Source organism: Nilaparvata lugens, chromosome 4 (assembly GCF_014356525.2).
Source record: "Nilaparvata lugens isolate BPH chromosome 4, ASM1435652v1, whole genome shotgun sequence".
Classification (NCBI taxonomy): domain Eukaryota; kingdom Metazoa; phylum Arthropoda; class Insecta; order Hemiptera; family Delphacidae; genus Nilaparvata; species Nilaparvata lugens.
Genome location: NC_052507.1, coordinates 6610150 through 6633957, shown reverse-complemented (window position 1 = coordinate 6633957; position 23808 = coordinate 6610150). Strand labels below are relative to the sequence as shown.

At 32.8% G+C, this 23808-nt stretch overlaps 2 protein-coding genes and 1 long non-coding RNA gene across 3 annotated transcripts in view; 2 read left to right on the top strand and 1 right to left on the bottom strand.

Moving 5' to 3' along the window:
• Positions 1-9135, bottom strand: part of LOC111061964 (BTB/POZ domain-containing protein 6-B) — a 55755-nt gene extending 46620 nt beyond the window's left edge. The window contains exon 1 of the mRNA XM_039425620.1: positions 8711-9135. Within this exon, the coding sequence (XP_039281554.1) occupies positions 8711-8846 (136 nt within the window). The 5' untranslated portion in view covers positions 8847-9135. The remainder of the gene's footprint in view (positions 1-8710) is intronic.
• The window catches only part of LOC111063637 (transcription factor IIIB 90 kDa subunit), a 130032-nt gene that overhangs the window by 63719 nt on the left and 42505 nt on the right, over positions 1-23808 (top strand). The gene's annotated exons all lie outside the window — the stretch shown is intronic.
• Positions 8983-10572, top strand: LOC120350790. Its single transcript, XR_005571033.1, has 2 exons — positions 8983-9111; positions 9252-10572. It is a non-coding gene; the product is annotated as an uncharacterized LOC120350790 (long non-coding RNA).

Genomic DNA, 23808 nt, shown 5'->3' with positions numbered 1-23808 from the left:
TACACGCCAGCAGCTTGTTGGCTGAACCGAGCTGCAAAATGGCTGAACACAACAAGATGGCTGAACCGACAAGCGCGCGACCTAGCGGGAAGAATCGTACCTAAGTTTGTTTCATCCAGCTAAAAATTACTGAAACACGATTCAGAAATTTAGACTTTTGCTCAAATTACCGAGAAAAATGCTCAATGTAAACTGAGAAATATTTATAAAAATAACATAGACAACAGTGAATATTTATTGTAGTATTGTTATGTTTTTTATTATTTCTATTTATATGAATATCGAACGGTAATCATTTAACCTCAAAATTCGAATTATATAATGTATATTTGCTACTTTTCTCATTTCTTGCAGTTGAAATAATAATAATTATTATTGATAATTATTATCAATAGAAAAGAACTATTATTTATTATTAAATGATGAGAATTCGTAAATGATGATTATTTAATTATGTTTTAGATGAACATTATTCTTGTTTTGGATTTCTAGATTGGGATTTTATCATAAATGTAGGGTAGCCATTGAAATGATTCTCATCTAAATCTAACCACAGTCATTGTTACCAACTTAATTTTTGTTTTCGTGCACTAATCCTCCATTTAACCCACCAACTATTTTGTGTTGCCATGTCGCAAATCTGGAGTGCAGAAAAGATTTTTTCCGCACTAGAGCGGAAAAGTGAATCTTTGCGTTCTGTAATCAGTGCAGGAATCGTCACTTTTCAAGGTAACTGTAGGAAAAGTATATTTTCGAAGTTGATGAAGGCTTTTACTCATTCTACAAACAATAATAATAATAACTATAATTATATCAACCTGTTACTCAGTTAGACATACTACTGCAATCTACCTACACATAAAATAGAAATAAAGGTGGACCGTTGGATATTCATAACCCTGTAGCTGCTGTCATCTATCGGCAGAATTCGGAAGTGCCTTGACACCTCCGTTGTAGGCTGCTGACCAATCAGGAGAGAGAGTAGGCGGAGCGTAGTGGGCCTAGGCCTACTTCGCTTGTGATTGGCCTGTTACTCTTTGCTCGTTGGAACTTCGCCCATTTTCACTTTTTTCTTCAGTATTGTATTCTATCTTGTTTTCTTTCAATTCATAACTTTACTGACAATATTAGCAAAGCTTGCAATAAGCAGTCACCCTTCCAACCATAGTATCGTGAACACGTAATTCTAAAGGTGCGTACAGATATACGCGCCGCGAACATGAGCAATTCACTTTTAATCAGCTGACTATAACTGTATTTTTACAGAAACGGTAAGATACAGATATAAAAAGCTTGGCATCAGCTGATTGAAAGTGAATTGCTCATGTTCGCGGCGCGTAAATCTGTACGCACCTTTACGAATCTGTAATAAGCTCGTTACCTATGTGATTCAGCTTTATATCAGCTATCCCAACTAATTATTGAATTAGTGCATGTGTGAGAAAGAGAAGAGTGATACACTCATAGAGAAATTATATCCAATTTGAGAAATATTGGTAGTTGAAATTTATCAACATTTATTTGAGATAGGTAAATTTATCAATTATAAACATTTACACTTGACAATAGCTATAAAAAGTTTAAAGCGTGTCATGTTAAAACAAATATTAAAAGAGTGCAATGATTTTTAATTGTTATTGTTTACTAGGAGGTAACCCGTGCTCCGCAAGGATCTATTTCAGATTGGAAAGTTCTATGAAAACTTGACGTAGTAAAATATTGTAGAATTGAAAATAGACCTATAACCATCCCTGGTAATTGAGAATCTATATGCAAAATTTCAAGTTAATCAGTCCACTAGTTCAGACGTGATGATGCGTCAAACATAATTTTCCTATCCCGTTCGTGTATAAGCCAGTTCTTTCCTTTATTATAGTATAGATAAACATTCACACTTGACAATGTCTTTAAAAAGGTTTGAAACATGTCATGTTAAAATAATGATTTTTTTCATACTAGTTTATTTTTATTATTTATTATTTAAGTTGATAATGTTTTTACCTTGTTAATTATACTTTGATTATCTGATCACACAACTGGATATGTGATCAGTATAATTTCCAAGATACTATTTAATTTATACTTTTGTAATTTGTAATTTGAGGAGGAAATAAATTCATTCATTCATTCATAAATATTAAAAGAGTGCTATGATTTTCAATTTTTATTTTTCATTATAAAGGAGGGAGTAAGGTGACTACAGATTTCCGCGCCGCGAACATGAGCAATTCACTTCTAATCAGCTGATGCCAAGCTTTTTATATCTGTATCTTACCGTTTCTGTAAAAATACAGATACAGTCAGCTGATTAAAAGTGAATTGCTCATGCTCGCGGCGCGTATATCTGTACGCACCTTTAGATTGCGATTTGAACTGACAATGTTAGTTGAAGATAAGGAAGTGGCGAATATGAATTTCATATTTGCCAAAAAATTAGTCTCGTGCAAACAAAAACTAATTTGCTTTTTTTCGTACTACTGATGGTTTTTGTGGATGCGATAGGAGCTTTTCAAACTAGACAATCCAAACATAGTTTTATTTGTGAGTACAGCGGCTGTCGAAGTCCATTAGCAAATGCTTCCGTGAAACTGTGAATGTGAATTGTTGGAGACGGGAGAAATTTCTCAACACCAAACTGGTTCAGTCCGATGTCGGAATCTAGAAGAGATGTTGTCATCCAACTTGAATTCTAGGCGACAAACGGTTACAAAACTGTTTAATAAATCAGCTCATTAGATCTGGAAATCGTTTCAAGTTAATCCTCTCTCTTTCCATGCATAGTATAAGAATATTGTCTACTGCAAGATCAGATTTGATCAGAAATTGTATCTGTATCAAAAATGATACAGAATGTACAAAAATGATACAGAGTGATTAAAAAACTATACAGATTGTATCAAAAATGATACAATAATTATCTGTGGAGAAAATTAATGAAAGTAACTGCAAGATCAGTTTTGATCAGAAATTGTATCTGTATCAAAAATGATACAGTACATATGGAAAATGATACAGAGTGTATAAAAAATTATACAGAATGTATCAAAAATGATACAATAATTATCTGTGAAGAAAATTAATAAAAGTAACTGCAAGATCAGTTTTGATCAGGAATTGCATCGATATAAAAAATGATACAAAATGTATCAAAAAATGATTCAGATCATATAAAAAATGATACAGAATTTACCAAGAATGATACATAAATGATACTTGTCTCTTTTTCTTCAACAACAACAGAAAGTCTCTAATTTCCTTGCACGAGATTCAAGAATAATGGAATCAAGAAAGCAATTTTTAAGAGTTCAGTCAATAGAGTGTGAATAGTATGTCAAGGGAATTTGAAGAAATATTTGTTATATAGCATCAACTTGTTTATTTATTTTCCACATTTCAACTTGAAAATGAGTTATGGTTGAAACTAGTCGTTGAAATATTAAAAAAAATTAATAATAAAGGGTACTACAAGTTTTTATATTATTTTTATGAATTTAAAGAAATATAATTTTCAAGAATTTGAGAAAAATAAATAATTTGAAGAAATAGAATTTTCAAGAACCGAATCAATAAATGTGTATCGCCTACAGAGAGCGATCAGGCGTTCTGAGTCCCGCGTTCTTGTGAACTGAATAAATGGAAACTGGAGTTAATTAATGTAATTATTGAATTACTACGAGAGATTAGATTAGAGTTCTTTATCCATGTATGTTACAATATATACTGTCTTATACGTTATACTCTAATTTTCATTCAATGACAGTATTGTTGATTATTTAACAAATTTTACAAAGTATGAAAAATTAAAGTCCAAAGGTTTACAAACCTTAATATATGGAATTTCTGGAAGCAAAGGTCCGTTACCCACCACCGTCTCATCGTTATACCTATCATTACGTTTTGTTGCTGTATCCCATTATACATTATACATCATCCCATTATGTAGTAGAATTAAAACAACCTCCAAAATGTATGGATTTGCGGAGCAGAGAAATGGAGGGAGATGGAGAACCAGATCATTCAGATAGTCATAGAAAGAAGCGCGGTTGCCAAGTTGACAATCAGACTCAGTCAATGCAGTTCTTTCCGATAGCGGACTTTTCTCTGCTCCGCATATCCCTCAAAATAGGAAGTATTAATTCGACTATAGTAGCTGTATGATTTTTGTACAAAATAGAATTAAATACAATTTACTACGAGTATGAGAATCCAGGAATTGAATAGACTCAACTAGTAAGCTGTTTCAGATACACTGAATTCATAACACTTAACGATCAATTATCATTTTATCAATACAAAATACAATGATAAAGTTACACAATGAACAACCCAGAAAAAAGTAAACCAGTAGCTGTACCTGTAAACTATAGAAGCAGTTTACACATTAGATCAATATCATCAACTGAGCCCTGTCTCACAAGATGTGAACTATCTGCAGGTAAACCGAACACAATTCTTTAAAATGATTGGGGAAGTACTGACAGGCACAGTCCAAAACTGTTTCTTTCCCGAATTTTGATTTATACACTATTGATAGTCCAGAAAGTAGGTTATGTTTCATACACTTGAATTCAGGTTCAATTTTCTGTTCAAACATTTGAAAACAAAAAAAAATTATAATTTAGATTATATACAAACCAAATTGAATAACAAAATAACACTCACTAATCACTTGAAATTGTCAAACAATGATCAACTTTGAAAATTATGATAAACTCTAGTTTAGGAGGATTATCATGTCATGTCAACAAATCAGATTATGTTGATCAAATCGATTAAATTGTCTAGCTAGATAAAATTTCTCGCTGATTGATTATGATTACACAGCTGGAAATAATTCTGTCTCTCCCCCACACAGGCACACGCATCTTCTGTTATCGAGAGACGATGAAATTATCATCTGTTTTCCAAGGATGAATTATCCTTTTAATGTCGTTCAGCGAGTTTTCCAAAGAATGAGACCTAGTGCAATCGAATCTTTATATCGTAAACCTACTATGTTCCAAATTTCGTGAAAATCGTTAGAGCCTTTTTCGAGATCCGTAAAACTTAAATAACCAGATATTGAAATAGCGAGATATAAAAATAACCAGATAGGTATATTAATACAGAAATTGCTCGCGTAATATAATAGGATGAATGTGAAATAATTGTATTTTTTAAAAGAAGAAGAAAATAAATCAATTTCAATGAAATCGTACAAAAAATAGGAATAAATTTTGGAAAGCATGACTATTTATGAGTCTCAGCACATCACAACCTTTCACGAATATTCGTTTATTTGTTTACAAAAAAATTCTCTACATTTCAATGAGAGCGTGAGAGCAGGATCTAACATAAAACAACATTATTTATAGTTTGCGGTTCAACAATTTGAGTGTATTCAGTATTCAGCATACGTTGTCATCAAATAATTTGCACGGTTTGTAGTGTAGGTTTCAAGAACAAGACGTTGTTCTTAAAAAATCGAGTTTAAACTTCTAGACTAGACGATTGAAATTGGAATGAATGGCAGAGAACGGTTTGTTTAGCATGCAAAGTATCTTGCTGTGCCCCCACTAGGAGCTATATTGTCATTCATTGTGAATTTCCTATATTGTCATTCATTGTGAATTTCCTATATTGTCATTCATTGTGAATTATGGAGGCATTTTGCGACTCTATGAAGCGCCCGATGGCATGGAATTTAAAAGTTTATTAGAAGTGCTCTAAATAGGATAGGATTCTCAAGAATTCAACTGAGTTTCATATCAAAGAACAAAATATTAGTGTTTTCCTCTACACTTGAGGCTATAGAGGCTTAGAATAAACAAACTATATTATGTTGACTATATTAATTTGACTGGACTAAATTTATTAAATTTCTGTATTTATATATCTGGTTATTTTTATATCTCGCTATTTTAATATCTGGCTATTTATGTTTTACGGATCTCGAAATCGGCTCTAACAATAGTTATATAGTATATTAAGATACTCGAGAGAATTTTTTAATTTTTTTTTTGTTGTGAATATATTTTGTTTCGATTCTTCGTTTCATAATTTACTATTCTGTATAAATATTTGCTTCTGTGCTAAATCAATTCAAATCAGGTTAAGCGTATTATAATTTTATCTCCTACTCCGACTGGCGAACAAGAGTCATCTTATGCCAGTGGTTTTTTCACTTACCTTTTATTATTATTACATTTTGGTTGGATTGTGTTGTTAGGTTGAGCTTTGTTTGATTTATGTATATGTATTTATGAGTGTGGAATAAATAAATTTGAATTTGAAATATAGTTATTCCCTGTAAAGCTGTTTAAACTTTTCTATAGTAATAGTCTTGTGTTATAACAGTGTAAATAAGGAAATTGGGCTGTGAAAATTCATTGTAGTTCATGAATTATGAATCACGTCTTCTACTCTATTAGAAGACAAAAAATAATTGGTAAATCCCGTTGAAAACTGCTTTATCACTCTGCTAATTTGTTTGTGAAATAAAACATTTTTCCCTGTTCTCATTCAGGTACATTGCTAAGCCATTGGTAGATTGGGAAATTTTAAGGTAGATCGATAACATTTTTAATGAAGCCAATTTATTTATTACATAATATTGTTGTCTAAACTGTTACCGGTAGCTTCCTAATCAATCAGTTTACTTGTTCCTGAACTTGATAAAAAATGTCTAATCCAGTACTATGTTGTCTATAGTTCTATAGCTCTATTAAGGTGCGTACAGATTTACGCGCCGCGAACATGAGCAATTCACTTTTAATCAGCTGATGCCAAGCTTTTTATATCTGTAACTTACCGTTTCTGTAAAAATACAGATATAGTCAGCTGATTAAAAGTGAATTGCTCATGTTCGCGGCGCGTATATCTGTACGCTCCTTTAGCTTCTGTCAATGCTGTCCAAAGTTCCTCAAGCGAAATCATATCTATCACCCGTAGTTCAATTTCTTTATATTTTTTGTAGTTCCTAAAAATTGATAAAAAATGTTTTATCCAGTACTATGTTATAGTCCTACCAGCTATAGTTCTATAGCTCTACTAGCTTTTGTCAATGCTGCCTATATATTTTTCTCGAGCGAAATCATATCTACCACTTTTCAATTTCTTGGTCTTTTCCTCTCACAGTATAGGATGTTTTATTATCAAAAATTCATGACCATGATCTGGCCATCTTGATAAATTTTCTTCGAGCTGAATGTTGTATCCTATAGTGAGGTCCACGTTATAATGGCAGTGAAGAAAGATAGAACAACGTTGCCGATCCTCGTCTTGTCAATGGCTTCTATAGACGGTAGCTGATACAGGTTTATAGATGTAATATTAACTGTTCATTCTCGTTTAAAATAATCAATTACATTTTATTCATTAATTTCATAATGAATTTTCATAATTAAGATGAAATATTTTGTTAATTCTACATTTTTGAAAGATAATCTGGCAACAGAGCAAAGCGAGAAAGAGATAGCGCTGTCTTCTTTGTTGAATGATAGACAAGGATAGCAATACCATTGCTAATCAAACACTGCCATTATAACGTGGACGACCTCACTATATAATCCTATTTACTATTTGTGTGTTTGTGGGATCCACCTTTCACACACTGCATCCAAGTAATAGTTATCTACTCATAGCAGATTGAATTCAGCGTTATATCAACTGTACTTTCACTGTTATGCAATACAAGTACCTAACTACCACAACATAAATTGCTTTTAAACTGTAAAAGATGAACATTAACGAAATAACTGTATCAGTTGTTGATGCGGTGATATGTGGCGAATTACTCTAACGTTTTTGCATTTTCGTACGTTGGCTAATTAAGATAACATTGAAAAAAGATTATCCCATAGATCACTCTTCTTCAACTGACATTATCTCACAAATCCCATCTTTCTTGGCGTGGTTTGTTACTTCATATTTCTAACACTTTTTAATAAATAGCGGCTTATTACTCAATATTTTTAATTCTGATCAATCGAAATTTAACATGAAACTATTGATTTTATAGTATCTCCTCATTATGAGTTTCATCTTGCAGGATGATCATGAGCAAAGAGCAATAATCAAATAATGACTCCTACAATCCCGAAATAAGTTTGAGAAAACAAACTTCAACTGCAGCACAAGTAGGCCAACAAGTTGAATTCCCAGTTTTTTTTTTTAGAAATAGTCATATTACTTTCATTTTTTGGGGGGCTTTATCGAAACTATGACCTAGGAAATACAAAGAATTACTTGTGAGAAATAGGCTACTAGTTCATTCTCATTTTGCACCCACAATTATTGATGAATTAGAACATAAATCAACGTCTGACCTGTTTGAGGGATTGAAGCAGTCTCTTACAAAGTCGTGTTTAATCTTCTCGATTTGTATTTATTAGATAAATGTATGAATGTTTCGACATGAAGTTTTCACAACCGTATTGATTGAAATTTAAGAAAATAGTTTCGTTGGTTGAACTTGAATTTTTATACCATTTGCAATATATCGTAAACTACGGTGAAATCTCAGTTGGCTGACCTATCAAAGTGAATGGCTGCGATTGGCCGTCATCGATGTGAGGCAGTAGACTATCAAGGACTATTTTCATCATCTATATGGGAACTATTAAGAGAAAAACATTATCAGACGATTATTTTCTATGTATTAAGAGGAGAACAATGAATAATTTAGAGTGTTTTATTAAAAGATTTCTGAGACAAAAGTGGGTGTACTCACAAGGGTCGTCATCGATGTGGGGCAGTAGACTGTCGAGGACGGCGACCGACCTCTCAACGGGCTCGTGGACAGCCAGCGCGCACTTGCTCAGAGCCGACACCAGGTAGTGGCCCAGGCGGGGCGACTCCAGCTGCATAGTAGGCCAAAAATGGCCTCCAATCACCACTCAAACTGCAATTTGCCACCTCGGTGCTCGGCAGTTTTGGGATTGTGTTGTTCCTTGAAGGGGTGTTTTGTCCTTCAGTTGGTAATACTTTTGAACTCTGATCTGGACCGTCTTCCTTCAGTACACACTTTTGGAGTCAAAATATTGACAGGAAATTGATCCGAAAATGAGGTTTGCTCCAAAACTATGAATCAAATAGTAGACAGAAATGTCCAATGTGCTTCACAATTTCGAGGTAGTGTTCTTCTACTTTGAGTTGTTATTAACACTTTTGGAGTCCAATATTGACAGGAAATTGATCCGAAAATGAGGTTCGCTCCAAAACTATAAAGAGAATAGTAGACAGAAATGTTAAATGTGCTTCACAATTTCGAGGTAGTGTTCTTCTTTAAAGGGTGTCTTTTGCTTTCAGTTATTAAAACTTTTGAGTTCAATATTGAAAGAAAATTGATCCGAAAATGAGGTTTGCTCCAAAACTACAAAGAAAAGAGTACTTCAAACTAGAAATTTTCAACTATATTTTGCTATGTGCTTCACAATTTCGAGGTAATGTTCTTCTCCAATAGGAGCCTTCTGCTTTCAGTTGTTAGTTACACTTTTGGAGTCAAATATTGACAGAAATTTAATGCAAACTGGAAGGTTTGTTGAGCTCCAAAACTTCAACAAAAACGGCACTTCAGACTAGAATTTTTTAGATGTTGCTATGTGCTCAGCAATTTCGAGATAGTGTTCTCTTAATGGTGTTGTTCTTCCTTCAGTTGTTGTTATCACTTTTGGACTTCAATCTTGACCGATATTTGATCAGAAACTAGGTTTTGCAACGTAAATTTGCGTCAAACCTTGAACTTTTCTATAAACTATGTGCTCCGCAATTTTGAGATAGTGTTCTTCTTCAAACAGATCCTTCTTCCTTCAGTTGTTGTCAACACTTTGGACTCCAATATGGACAGTAAATATTGGAAACTAGGGCTTGATAGGAAAATTTGGTCTAAAATTACAATATGCTTCAAAACTTGAATTTTTTTATAGACCATGTGCTCCGCAATTTTGAGATAGTGTTCTTCTTCAAATGGATCCTTTTTCCTTTAGTTGGTGTTCTTCTTCCTTCAGTTGTTGTTAACACTTTTGAGCTCCAATTTGTACAGAAATTACTTTTCCATTAACATCTTCACTGTATCAAAACCCAATGATATTACGTAACAACACAATCATTTTGTAATACTACGGTAATTTATATGTGGGTTGACAATATAATCATTGAATCTAAATACCTTAGCTTCTCTAAATTTCAGTTATTTATGATTTTACCATTGGACAAGAGGAAGTGCTTTTTATTACTCTAACAGAATAAGGATAAAAATCAAAAAGCACTAAATATTACAATAGCATACTAGGTTCGATATAAAATATAATTCCTATTCATTACTCGGTCCACAATACCTCAGAGAAAAATATACGGTAGTTACATTTACTGGCAACAAATTTCTCACCCAACTATTAGCACATGAATTTGCTCTCAATAGCAGTACCACAGATTTCAAATTTGGTTGCAGATTTGAACTTTGCAGAGAAAAATAGGTATATTCATTTAATAACAAACGATTTATTTTCTTGAAATATCAGTGACTCCCACGATCTTCTCCTTATGAAACTCGCCGGTGAATCAACTGCTATTCTAAACTAGTATCACTTGGATTTCCATCACTGTCATTTATTTCATAATAAACTATATTTTCTTGTAATGACTCCCTAGTTTAGTGTAAAGGACTTCACTCAAAATCTCACAGAGAAATGAAATCAAATTATTTCACTGGCGCGCGACTCTTCAGCTGCTAGTATTATTATCACTTGGATTTCGCGCACACTGCACCACGGACGAATATAGATAGCCTACTGTATTGAATTTGTTTACTCAAAATACAACACTATTGAATTTATTGGGTAAGTTTATTCCAAATACAATTCTACATTAGCCGGGTGACATAACCTCAACCCTAACCGCTCCGATGACAACCTCTCACGACGGCGTCCCAACGGCAACTGGCCATCGTCCATTGTTGATCCTCAGCGGTCACAGTCTCTGCAAGGACGTTGTCTTCCTCTCTCTCGCTCACTCCCCTCTCTCACTCACTCTTCTCTTCCTTCCCCCTCCCGCCCACAGACTACCTTCACTCGATTCTTTTTGTTGTTGTTGGTTTGTCTCCAATGCGCGTCGACGTATATACAAGGTTTTTGGAAATTTTGCATTTCAAGGATAATATAAAAGCAAAAAGGAGCCTCCGCCAATATTAGAGTAAATATCAGACTATAGAATTATTCATCATAAATCAGCTGACAAGTGATTACACAGATGTGTGGAGAAGCCAGTCTATTGCTGTATTTCCATAAGGTCTATAGTTTCAATCAGGTTCTTGTGGATGAGAATACTGCGTGAGGTCTACTGTTCACAGAACTACTAGTTATATAGTCCTAAGTATTAAGTAGCCCTATAAAATAATTTATTGATTAATACATATTATTTTATAAACTCAATCACTATTTCTATAACTTCGTTGTCAATATGTTTACTATTTATTAATCAAATTGATTCTAATAATATGAGCGCAAATTTCAATAAAAGCATTAAAATAATAATAATAAATTATATAATAATCATATTATTAATATTGAACTCCTGAACTAATACTATAATTAAACTAATTTACGTTACCTCATTTCAAGAACAGACTTTTTGATAGATGAATTAGATAGACTAATTAAAGTGCAGTATTTCAATTTATGGAATCCTAATTTAAATTTCAAGTTTGTAGCCTTTGAGCAAAGCACACTGAATTATAAGCTCAAAGGCTACAAACTTGAAATTTAAATTAGAATTCCATAAATTGAAATACTGCACTGTAATTAGCATTCATCTATGAAAATAAAGTCTGTTCTTGAAACGTGGTATCGTAAATTAGTTTAATTATTGTATTGGTTCAGGAATTCAATACCAGTGAGAAGAGTAGACTATGATTAAGTTGAGATAAATGTTGACTTGAATTTGGATTATAAAATGGAATCGGAACCGAGAACCGATTTGGAACATGAATAACGGTAGATAGTAATAGTATAATAGATGAAATACAATGATACAGAAATACTATGGAAGAATGAGAATAGGCTGTTCCTTATGACGTGAGAAATAAATTGACCAAAATAGAAAACGGATTGTACAGGAATACATGAGAATTAAATGTGTTCCTAAATATAAATTATTCAACACCTCAATCACGTGCTTTGAAACGTGTTTGAATTTCAACAAGGAATGTTCAACGTGTGAATTATCAATATCGGTTTATTTTTGTACCTTTATCGTTTATCATAGGAGATCAGTTTTTCAATGTCCATTGTCCATAATTGCATTAAAGAATCTCATTTATCAGTATATCTTTGTAGGTACATTAATATTTTAGTATTACTTTTCAAATTACAGATACTATTTTATCAATTTGTAGAAAACAATTTTTATATCAGGTATCAAAGCTCATCAATGTTATTCCTAACCATTTTATCACTAGTAAATTGAATAGAAAACTGCTAATTGAAATTCATACATGGATAATCTCGAACAATGTAATTTTGGCAATGTAATTTCCTTATAGCTTCTTAGTATAAAGACTTCTCATGTTTTTTATGTAATTTTCAACTATTCTTTACTTTCCCCTATGCGTTCACTCTGCTCTTTCTCTTCCCTTCCTCACTCACTTTTTCTTTTCCCTATTTCTTAATAATATCCCATTATTATTTTCTTGTACTGTTAAGCATTGAACACTCGGCCTCTGCGCTCAGGTTCCTCGAACCTTGCAAGGACTTCCCGTTTTTAATATAGTTATGTATAATCCTATTAATGGTATTTTTCTTTTTCATTTTATATTGTATTTTACTTTTTTCATTTATAACCATTTTTGTCATTGTAATTATGTTTTTGGGACAAATAAAGATTTGATTTGATTTAGTATCAATGTATCATCTACATTTACATTGGCGTATCAGTAGACGTATAGCCGTATTATATTTTATTAACTTTTAGCAGAAACTAATAAAATAATGCAATTGGCTAATGAAATTAACGGTAGGCCTATTTTTCCTCTATGGTTTTATCCTGGCTTAATTATATGAATGCTGTGACAGTGAAAAAATTTATTCTATTCAAAGACAAATTTTAGCATTTAAACCCGCGTTTACAACAGAGTTGTGAACTGAGTTTTCAACAAATTACAATACTATTCACATTTCTATTACTATTACTATTTCTAGACAAATTATTGTTGTTGATAACTTTGGTGTAAACGCAGCTCAAGTTTCATAGCAACTACAACAAAAATCTGGTGTGGCTCACTCACACAACTTTCCTTGCCTTTATGAAAATTTATCACCTGACACTAGTGTTCACACGCATCTCAAGTCTACTATTCTAAGATCCAAGCCAGACAGGACAATAACGCTGGAGACACACGAGTTCTGCTATCTCACAGTGAATCATTTAATAGAATCTACAGTTGCCAACAGCTTGCAATTGAATAATCACAGTTTCTCGAATTATTTTCAATTTTAGGTGAAAATGTTACTGAACATTAATTATAGGGGTTTTCATGCTCAATCTTTTCCACTCATTTTTTTTTTTGTTTAAATTGTATCTGAAGCCTGATAATTGGGAATCTAAAATCAAACTTTGCATAGATGGGGTGGAGCTCCTGACATTTTTACAGATATGGGGCTTGTTGCAGTTGATAGAGCTTATCAATAACTATTCTAGGTATAAATTTGATAAAAATCGTTGGAGCCGTTTTCGAGAAAATCGCGAAACCCTGTTTTTGACAACATTTTCGCCGCCATCTTGAATTGCATTTGATCGAAATTGTTCGTGTCGGATCCTTATAGTGTAAGGACCTCAAGTTCCAAATTTCAAGACATTTCGGGAGATGAGATATCGTGTACACAGACACACATACACTCATACAAACGAATACCCAAAAACCACTTTTTTGGACTTGAAAATTATAGAAATTTGGAAATTGGGGTACCTTAATTTTTTCGGATAGCAATACTTTCCTTACCCATGCTAATAGGGCAAAACCTTTGCCATATAGGGTAATAAAAACTTTGAAATAGGGGATGGAAATAGATGAGTGTAGAGCATAATGTAAATCTCTACTAAAAATTAGAAATGGTTTAGATTTTTAGTACATAATGGTTTAGATTTTAGATGTACATTTAGTACATATATGATCATAGTGAATCATAAAGTAAAGATACCTTGATTATTTATTTATGACCAGCAGGAACCCGTGCTCCGCAAGGGTCTGTTTTAAAACTTGACAAACTTGAAGTAATGAAATCTCGAAGAATTGAAAATAGGCCTAAAACCATCCTCTGGTAATTAAGAATATAATATATGCAAAATTTCAAGTTAATCAGTCCCGTATATCAGATGTGATGCTGCGTCAAACATAATTTTCCTATCCCGTACGTGTATAAGCCAGTTCTTTCCTTTATTATAAGATAGATTATGTACGAGGAAGTGAATATTTGACCAATAGAATAACGCGAGTCATACCACTGCTCAAATTTCCTAGGAAATCAGATCTCAAACACTAAAAGTTGGTAGCAAGACAGGAGGGAATTGAATGTAGGCCTGTATAACAAGAAAAAAGAAGTTGAAAAATAAGGTTTTTCAAATCGTTGAAGAACAATACAGAAAAAGCACTTACAGGTCTACAGGAAATCATAAGCTCGAGAAAAAAGTAGCAACAACAGGTAGCCTTTTGTCTGTTGCTAGCCTATAAGTCAGAACTTGACACTTTCTAGTTTTTATTTCGCAAGATTCCTTATTTGAAGCTTATTCTCTGATGTTTTTATCTCATTACAAGAAGCTCTGTTATCTCGAAATGTATCGGTTCGAAATTGTATTTGATCATATAAAGGTGCGTACAGATATACGCGCCGCGAACACGAGCAATTTACTTTTAATCAGATGATCATATTTGTATTTTTACAGAAACGGTAAGATACAGATATAAAAAGCTTGGCATCAGCTGATCAAAAGTGAATTGCTCATGTTCGCGGCGCGTAAATCTGTACGCACCTTTAAATTGATATTTGTTGCAAGAAGAAATAATTTAAAAACAGTAAATTAACATGTACAACATTTGTATTACAAGTATCATTGTAATACTTTAAATACAGGGTTATCATAAAAGAATGGTGCGGTTTCGAACATTGTTTAAAGAAAAACCAAATTACTTACAGTTAATGTTTTTTATTCATCTAATTTGTCGTCTGAAACAGTTTTTTTACATGATTAATAACTTTCAATAAGTGCGCCCTTAGTCGCTCAACAAATGTCCAAACGATAATGAATTTCTCTCTTAAGATTCCATAACATTTCTTCGATTATGGTTGTCATTGGTTCTTTAATCCTGTTTAAAGTGGTTCAGTTCGCGATTTCTTGTGAATAAACAATGTTTTTGATGCAAATTCACAAGAAAAAAATCTACCTGAACCACTTAAAAACAGGATTAATGAAGCAATGACAACCATAACCAATGAAATGTTAGCGAATGTTTGGAGAGAAATTGATTATCGTTTGGATATTTTGTCGAACGACTAAAGGCGCACATATTTAAATTTATCAATTATGTAAAAAACTGCCTGAGACGACAAATTAGATGAACAAACAACATCAACTGTAAGTAATTTGGTTTTTCTTTAAACCATGTTTGAAACCGCACCATTCTTTTATGATAACTCTGTATTATAAATTAAATAAATAATTTAGAAGGTAAAAAACTGCTGTAGAAACAAATACGTTATTGCTACAATATATTGATTATTGACGAAAGGGAAATAGTGAAACTCTGAAAAGGGTTTCATTTTCCGTGGAAGAAGAAGTTTTCATGCTTGACTTGTTAATAATGTCATTGTGATCATGAACAAGAAGGCCTATTGTAAATATAGGCCTCCAGGGTGTAGGGCTTTGTATGACAAAAGAATAGGCTATTATAGTATGAAAGTGTAAATTCTTAGAAGTAGACAAAGGGCTGGAAATGACAGTGAGGTGTCAACAATGCAGTATATAAGTATAAATGCTTACAATAGTATAGATACTGTAGTATAGAATAGCTACCATAGTTCTATCAAGGGTCTTCTCTTGTGATTGACATTTAGTTTCAGTCTCTAGAGTTGTAAATAGATAGTGGAATTTTCCACATTCTGTCCATAAATCAGCGTGATGAATCTATATGTACTTATGCATGTGATCATAAATTGAATCTTCATTTTAAAACTATTATTTATAATATAAAGGATATAATTTCGTTATTATATCTAATTAAATAAATGTATGTATCTTGGCTTGAGTGCAGTAGCATATTTATTTTTTGTAAAGCTTTTTTGTATTTTGTTTTTGGCAAATAAATTCATTCATTCATTCATATATTATTTCCAGTAAATGTAGTGCATCATCTATTACGATGAATCTATCATACGATGTATACGAAAGTAACTGGAATAAACCTTTCTCGCTAGTATAATCCATAGATAATCTAAGTTTGAGAGACGATAATATGCAACTCTTCAATTTATCTATCCACAAAAAATCGAGGTCAAACAAATGTAAATTGAAGTAATGGCTAGGATTTTCATTCATTCATTCATTTATTTCATCCATTTATTGTATACAACACTATAATCATAATACATTTGAGGAAAAACTATAGTCTAAGCCTGTACTATTTCTCTCCAAAAATTTTGATGAAATGTTAATGTTGTTTCTCAAGCTCTGACAAAACTATCGAATAATTAATTATTCCAGCTACATGTATTTCAGCTTGAATGTTGTTTATCATGTAAAGACTACTTGAAAATAGCGTAAAATCCCGTATTTTGAATGATACTTACATGTTTTATTAGAACAAATTTATTTCTCGACAATGTTTAACAAAAAACTTCAACTAATATTTCTACAAAAATTTGTTTTTAAAAAAGTTTGCATCGGTTTTAAGTAGGCCTCATATTTCCTCGATCCAAAATAATCATGAATGTTATATTTTTTAAATATAGTGTATCTTAACGTATTCAGAGAGTACAATATTCTAAGAATGTAATTTACATTCTCCTGACTACTCTCTGACTCTACTACAAAAGTAATTTGTATGAACGTTTTAAGTTCATTAGAATATTGATTAATAGAATACGATAATCTATACTATAATAAAGTAAAGGCTTATACACGTACGGGATAGGAAAATTATGTTTGACGCATCATCACGTCTGAACTACTCAACTGATTAACTTGAAATTTTGTATATAGATTCTTAATTAACCGAGGATGGTTATTGACCTATTTCCAATTTTCCAAAATTTAATCACGTCAAGTTTTCAGTTTGTCAAGTTTTCATAGACCTTTCCAATATAAAATAGACCCTTGCGGAGCACGGGTTACCTGCTAGTACGATATACAGCCTATTATTCTCATCTTACTCCAATTGATGTAACTCCCGACTTGGAAAGTTGGAATTCATTGTATTCCTTGAGTGTTGAATGTTGAACAAATTCAGAAGTTAGACCAGTATCATCAGATAGAGTTTAATTTATATTTCTCGTCAATCTGAGTGAGAAAAAAATCGCTTACTCATCACTGATCAACTACAACTGACGTTCAACAAAGTAGCAATTTTCTCAAATTTATCATCGGTTTGTATTCACAAACTTTTTCCTATGCCAACAATAATTGATTGCTATGACGGTTGTCAGTTACGTCAGTCATGATTGTTTTAAAACTTCTTAATCTTTCGCCGTGATGGCTATCGTTGAATTTATCTCGGGCCGCGTTTTTCGAGCAATGACAATTGACTTTCTCAGACATAAAACGTGTTGCTAGTTACTCAATTACTCTTTGTTAATTGTTGTCTTTTGACGTGTGAGCAGCTGCAATTGAATTGACATCATTTTGGATGGAGCATTTGATAACTGAAAGAAAGTTGATATCTGAGAGATAGAGGCTACATCAGTAATGGGTGTTTTGATAGGTAGACTACAAGCTTTACCCGCACATCTAATATATGATCAATAAAGAATAGACTCTTTGAAATGAATAATTAGTTAATTAGTTTGATGTAGTCACAGGTCACAGAGAAAAAATACCATACAAAGATATCCCTTGGTATAGGGTGTTATGTTCCAAATGTCATTGTTAACTCAAGCCGATAGTCCTAATAGTTTATTTTCCATGAAGCAAGCTGGTAGTCACTTCGTATTGTGTGACGTTCTAAAGGTGCGTACAGATATTCGCGCCGCGAACATGAGCAATTCACTTTAAATCAGCTGATGCCAACCTTTTTATATCTGTATCTTACCGTTTCTGTAAAAATACAGATATAATCAGCTGATTGAAAGTGAATTGCTCATGTTCGCGGCGCGTATATCTGTATGCACCTTTACACTCTCACCCCGCCAAAACAACAATAATAATAGACGGTAGTCGACAGTAATCGGCTTGAGTTAACAATAAATTGACTTGAAATTTGAAACCTAAACGATCTTTACCATGGTATATCTTCTTATGCTATCTTTTCTCTATGATAGTAATATAGTCGAATAATATTCAACGGAATTTCCTCTAAACTTGGATTATTCCAAAAATCTGACTCATTTTTGAAAACTTGTAACTCAGGACTCAATGAAGATATAGAGCTCCGAAATATTTCATTTTCTTCAAAATTCTATCATCTAAAGAAAGGCAAGATTGAGTTTTTCTTTCCAATTGCTCGATTTGGCGAAAATCGCAGAAAACTGTAAAAGGAACCTAAAATTCCAGGTTTTTGGGACTCTCCAGGATAGAAGGTCAATTTTTGTCCAGTACTCCATTATCATTGCAAGAAAAATTCAGATTGTTTGAAATTAACCCCCCAAACAGCCCTTTTTCACTGCATCGTGACTGGACTATTTTTGTTAATTAATTCAAGTCATTAGTTTTGCAGATCTTCTAATATTATCTGATTGATATTCGTGCTTGTTTAGGGTCTTGTCAGGTATTCCTGCTTCACACAATATTATTACCGAATTATGGTACACAGCAATGTACCTAGAATACATTCTAGGTACATTGGTACAGAGCTTCAGATCTCCAGGGCCCTTTTCCTCTGTTTCATGAGGAAATACAAACTAATTTTATTGTCTCTTTTATCTTCTCTTTTATTTCTATTAATGGGTCGATGTCATACGACAGAGGCCTGTCTCAGGCCTCTACTGTCGTCGGTCTCGACTGTCGCGCCCCCCTATTAATAAGCTAATTTTAGTATTTTTCTTTTCTAATAACCAGTTGACTACTGATATTGGTCTGTATTTTCTCATACAATAGGCATCAGATGGTCAATAATTAGTCTGATAGTTTATTATAGGATTTCGTGACAAGGTAGTTAGACTTTATCATGAAGTTAGAAGGAAAATGATTGATGAGTCTGATGGATCTTCGAATAAACTTGATTGATTGATGGTTTATTAACTGTCAATTCTGATTTATGAATGAGAATGATGCATTTCATTTCATTGATAACTCTCCATTCGAGAAATGACAAAATAATCACAAGTAAATTGACTTCTAACTTTATTTCATAGTTGTGACTAGCATACTTCCATGATTTATGAATGATGAATTTCATTCCATTTATAACTCTCCATTTGAGAAATGACAAAATAATCACAAGTAAATTGACTTCTAACTTTATTTCATAGTTGTGACTAGCATACTTCCATGATTTATGAATGATGAATTTCATTCCATTGATAACTCTCCATTCGAGAAATGACAAAATAATCACAAGTAAATTGACTTCTAACTTCATTTCATAGTTGTGACTAGCATACTTCCATGATTTATGAATGATGAATTTCATTCCATTGATAACTCTCCATTCGAGAAATTACAAAATAATCACAAGTAAATTGACTTCTAACTTTATTTCATAGTTGTGACTAGCATAATTCCATGATGAATAAAAATGTGTGAACTCTCACGTAACAAGCAATGGTATTCATTGGTTGGTATTGTATTCAGGGTATTCATAATTGGTTATATTGTATTCATATTGGTTATGGTATTCATATCCTAGCAGCATAGATAGGCTACTGTTTCTTTCTGCAAGCAGAGTAGAAATGGTATTCATCGGAAACAGGTCTTTTATAACAGTATATTCATGTTACTACTCTATATGTCACAACTACGAACTACGATAGTTCCCAAAAGTAGAAAAAGATTGATTTGTGAACACATTCACCACTTTTAGAGACATAATTCAAAATTGATTCAACATTCAAGATACGAGTACAGAAAGCCCCCTACTCACTTCCAGACCAGACCTCAGACAGTCTGAGTCTTTGATCTGGTCTGGAAGTGTATAGGGCTGTCTAATGATTAATTGGAATAATTGGGGGAGGACCAACAGGCACTGTCAATATACAAGTCCAGAAAGAAGATTATGTTTCTCCTTATAAAATTTATTACCAATTTATTTACTGAGCAAACACTTACAAATAATAAATTTTGAATTTAGAAAGATTGAAAACTAGTTTGTTTCTCACCTTTATCGGATTTTTTTTTCATTTTTCCCTTCCCTCTTAACGAATTGAGATAGATTTGATGCGACATATCCTCTAAAAAAATATGTGAAATTCATGTAAAACTTCTGGAAATCGTCATGTTAGACTTGATTTTTTAAAATAGAATTAATATAAAAACTTTCAGTACCCTTTTATTAAAATGTTTTTTGTTGCTCAGAGGTCAATGGCCTAGTTAGGATTAAATTCAATCTGAGAGCAGTGTAGACTTTTGAATTGCTTGACATGCTAACCCCATTCAACAACACATGCAGGTAGACTCTCAGCTACAACTTTTTGTGATCTCTTCGGTGATTGCTGCAATAGACCGGTCATTTTCGTTGCGTAATTGTGCGCATGCGTGCAGCACAACATTCCGGTGAAAATAAATAAATTATGATGAGGCACCAATAAAGATGATTCTAAATTTCTAAATGTTAATAGATGATTGTTTTCGATAAGTGTTAGGCCTACTAAAAGATGTGTGGAGAAAATAATGGTGAATAAATGAAAATGTGTGAGAATGTACCTAATAAAGATTTGTGAAGCAAATAATGAAAATAGTTCCCAAATGATTGATTTATAAATATCAATTAATTACCGTTTTGTTGATCATTCTATCTCAGTGGTTCCCAACTTGCTACGATTAGTTACCCACTTTCTCGGGATTTTTTTCCATTTTTGCGACATGTCAAATCTTCCCCTTCCCTCTTAACGAATTGAGATAGATTTGATGAGACATATTCTCTAAAAAATATGTGAAATTCATGTAAAACTTTTTTTAAATAAAATCAATATAAAAACTTTTAGTACCCTTTTATTAAAAACTTTGAAATATTTTAACGACTAGTTTCGTCCATAGGTCATTTTCAAGTTCGAAACTAGTCGTTAAAATATTTTAAAGCTTTTAATAAAAGGGTACTAAAATTTTTTATATTGTTTTTATTTGAATCAAGTAGCCCATGTAAGCGGAGTGATGTTTTGACTTTTTTAAAATTTTCAAATAATATTTCAGAACATACTATCTCCAGCGCTTAGAATCTGGGATCTTTTTCAATATATTTGGTTCCGTAGTTTTTCAAATTTGCTGATGAATGAGTGGGAGCTATTGCCACTTTACTATTTTATCTATTCTATCTATCTATCTATCTATCCATCTATATATATATATATATATATGGCACTCACTCACTGACTGACTCACTCACTTGCAGAACTAAAAATCTACCGGACCAAAAACGTTCAAATTTGGTAGGTATGTTCAGTTGGCCCTTTAGAGGCGCACTAAGAAATCTTTTGGCGATATTTCAACTCTAAGGGTGGTTTTTAAGGGTTCAAAGTTCGTCTTTTAGCATGTATATTCTTCTTATTCTCTTAATTATAATTGAAAAAAGGTCATACCATATGTTAATATAGAACTATAATCTAGAGAGAGAACCTCTTCGAAACAGTTGTTAACTGGTAACTAAATTAATAATTTTGTCAGGTTGGCATTAAGTTGAGTTAACTTTGTCAGGATGGCACCAAGTTGAAGATTGAAATGCATTTATCGCGGAAAAATTGATTGGGCACTGCTACTTCAATCAGGGCTATTCCTGGGAATATCATATTACTAGCAGTCAGGCTCGCTTCGCTCGCCATATCCGTTTAGTCTGGGCCCCCGACTGGATCGTCCTAACATATGATAAAAATGCTCAAATGAAAAATGCAGGCGAGCGAAACGAGCCTGCTGAATTCATTCTTGGACGATCCAGTCGGGGGTCCAGGGGGCGGAGCCCCCTTGCTAGACGGATATGACGAGCGAAGCGAGCCTGACGGCTAATTTAAACATATATCTACAATATTCACTTAGTTTCATACGTAATTATAAACTTATGTGCATGATCAATCGTATGAAATGGAAATGGATATGATAAGTGAAAGATACGAGTGTTATGGTTATTAACTCTCCCAAAAAATAATACAGTATATGCGTGGTTTTATCTTGATTTTTGTTTAAGAATTGAAGCTAGAATAAATTAAAAAAAACTCTGGCCCGGTTGCACAATAGCCGGTTAAATTTTAACCGTGATTAATTTCACGAGAACCTATCAGAGAAGGCGTTTTTGAAAAGACGGCTTCTCTTATTGGTTCTCGTGGAATTAATTTCGGTTTAAATTTAACCATGTCTTGTTGACATCACTTTTCTTGAAGTACTGTACTGTACCTATTTTTTAACTTTCAAGGATATTCTTCTAAACAGGTAGTTCAAAACTAATCTTCATGTAATACTATTTTTGGAAAGCAACTAGATTTTATCTCTAGGAAAACGTAATTGGGATTTCGCCACTTTTGGAATCAATTCAACTATCCGGCAATCACCTTTTTAAATTAAAAGTAGGCTTTCATCGATTCAAGGTCACTTTAATTGGTATATTACATAAAATGTCTGAAACTCCTTGGTTGGGTTGTCAAGTACCGTTGCTTGAAAAATCGCCGTGAAAAAGGTTTTGTTGAACAGTTTGTTTTTTCAGTTGATGCGTGTAATAATGACGTTTTAATTGAGTCGCCGATTGAATTTTGTCAATACTTGCTATGGGATTAGCTTTGGAATTCTTGTTTGAACTACCTATTTTTACTTACCATAACCACAGTCGATTTAGATTGTAGCGTCGTAAAAAATAGTTCAATGAAGAATTTTTCTATGAGATACTTTTGGCGTACGGTAACTAGAGTTTAATTAGATTGTACTGTCGTCAAAAATAGTCCAAAAAAGAATTATTATTATTAACTATCAGTTCGTCATGGAAAGTGAAATAGATTAGTAAAGTTTTTGGAACTTTAAAACGGTTAATGACTTGAAAAACTGATACTCTATCAAGTTTCGGTATCTTGTGTTTAGAATCTGATGATAATCTATTTTTAATTGAGTTAAATTTGGTTCATTGCTATTTCAAACTGTTAATCAAGTGCTGTTATTTAAACAAGTCAAGAAGTGAATAAGTATCCAAATCTAATTACTGCTTGCGGAGAAGACCTATTTTTAGAAATTGAATAGCCCAAGGTGAGGAATGAAGCAGAATTTTGACTTGATTATTAATTACAAAATTGCTCGTTTTCACACTTACCGATTGTCGGCCGACATTCAGAATTATTGTCCTCTAATTGGCTAAATTCTCGCCAATCCTCAAGTTCCTCCTCACCCAAGTTCAAAACAATCAGAGAAAACAATATTGCACCTACTCTTCTTATTTAGTCGTTCATGCTATTTCAAGACTTCAAATTCTTATTGCATTGAAGTAGGTTATTATTTTTGGAA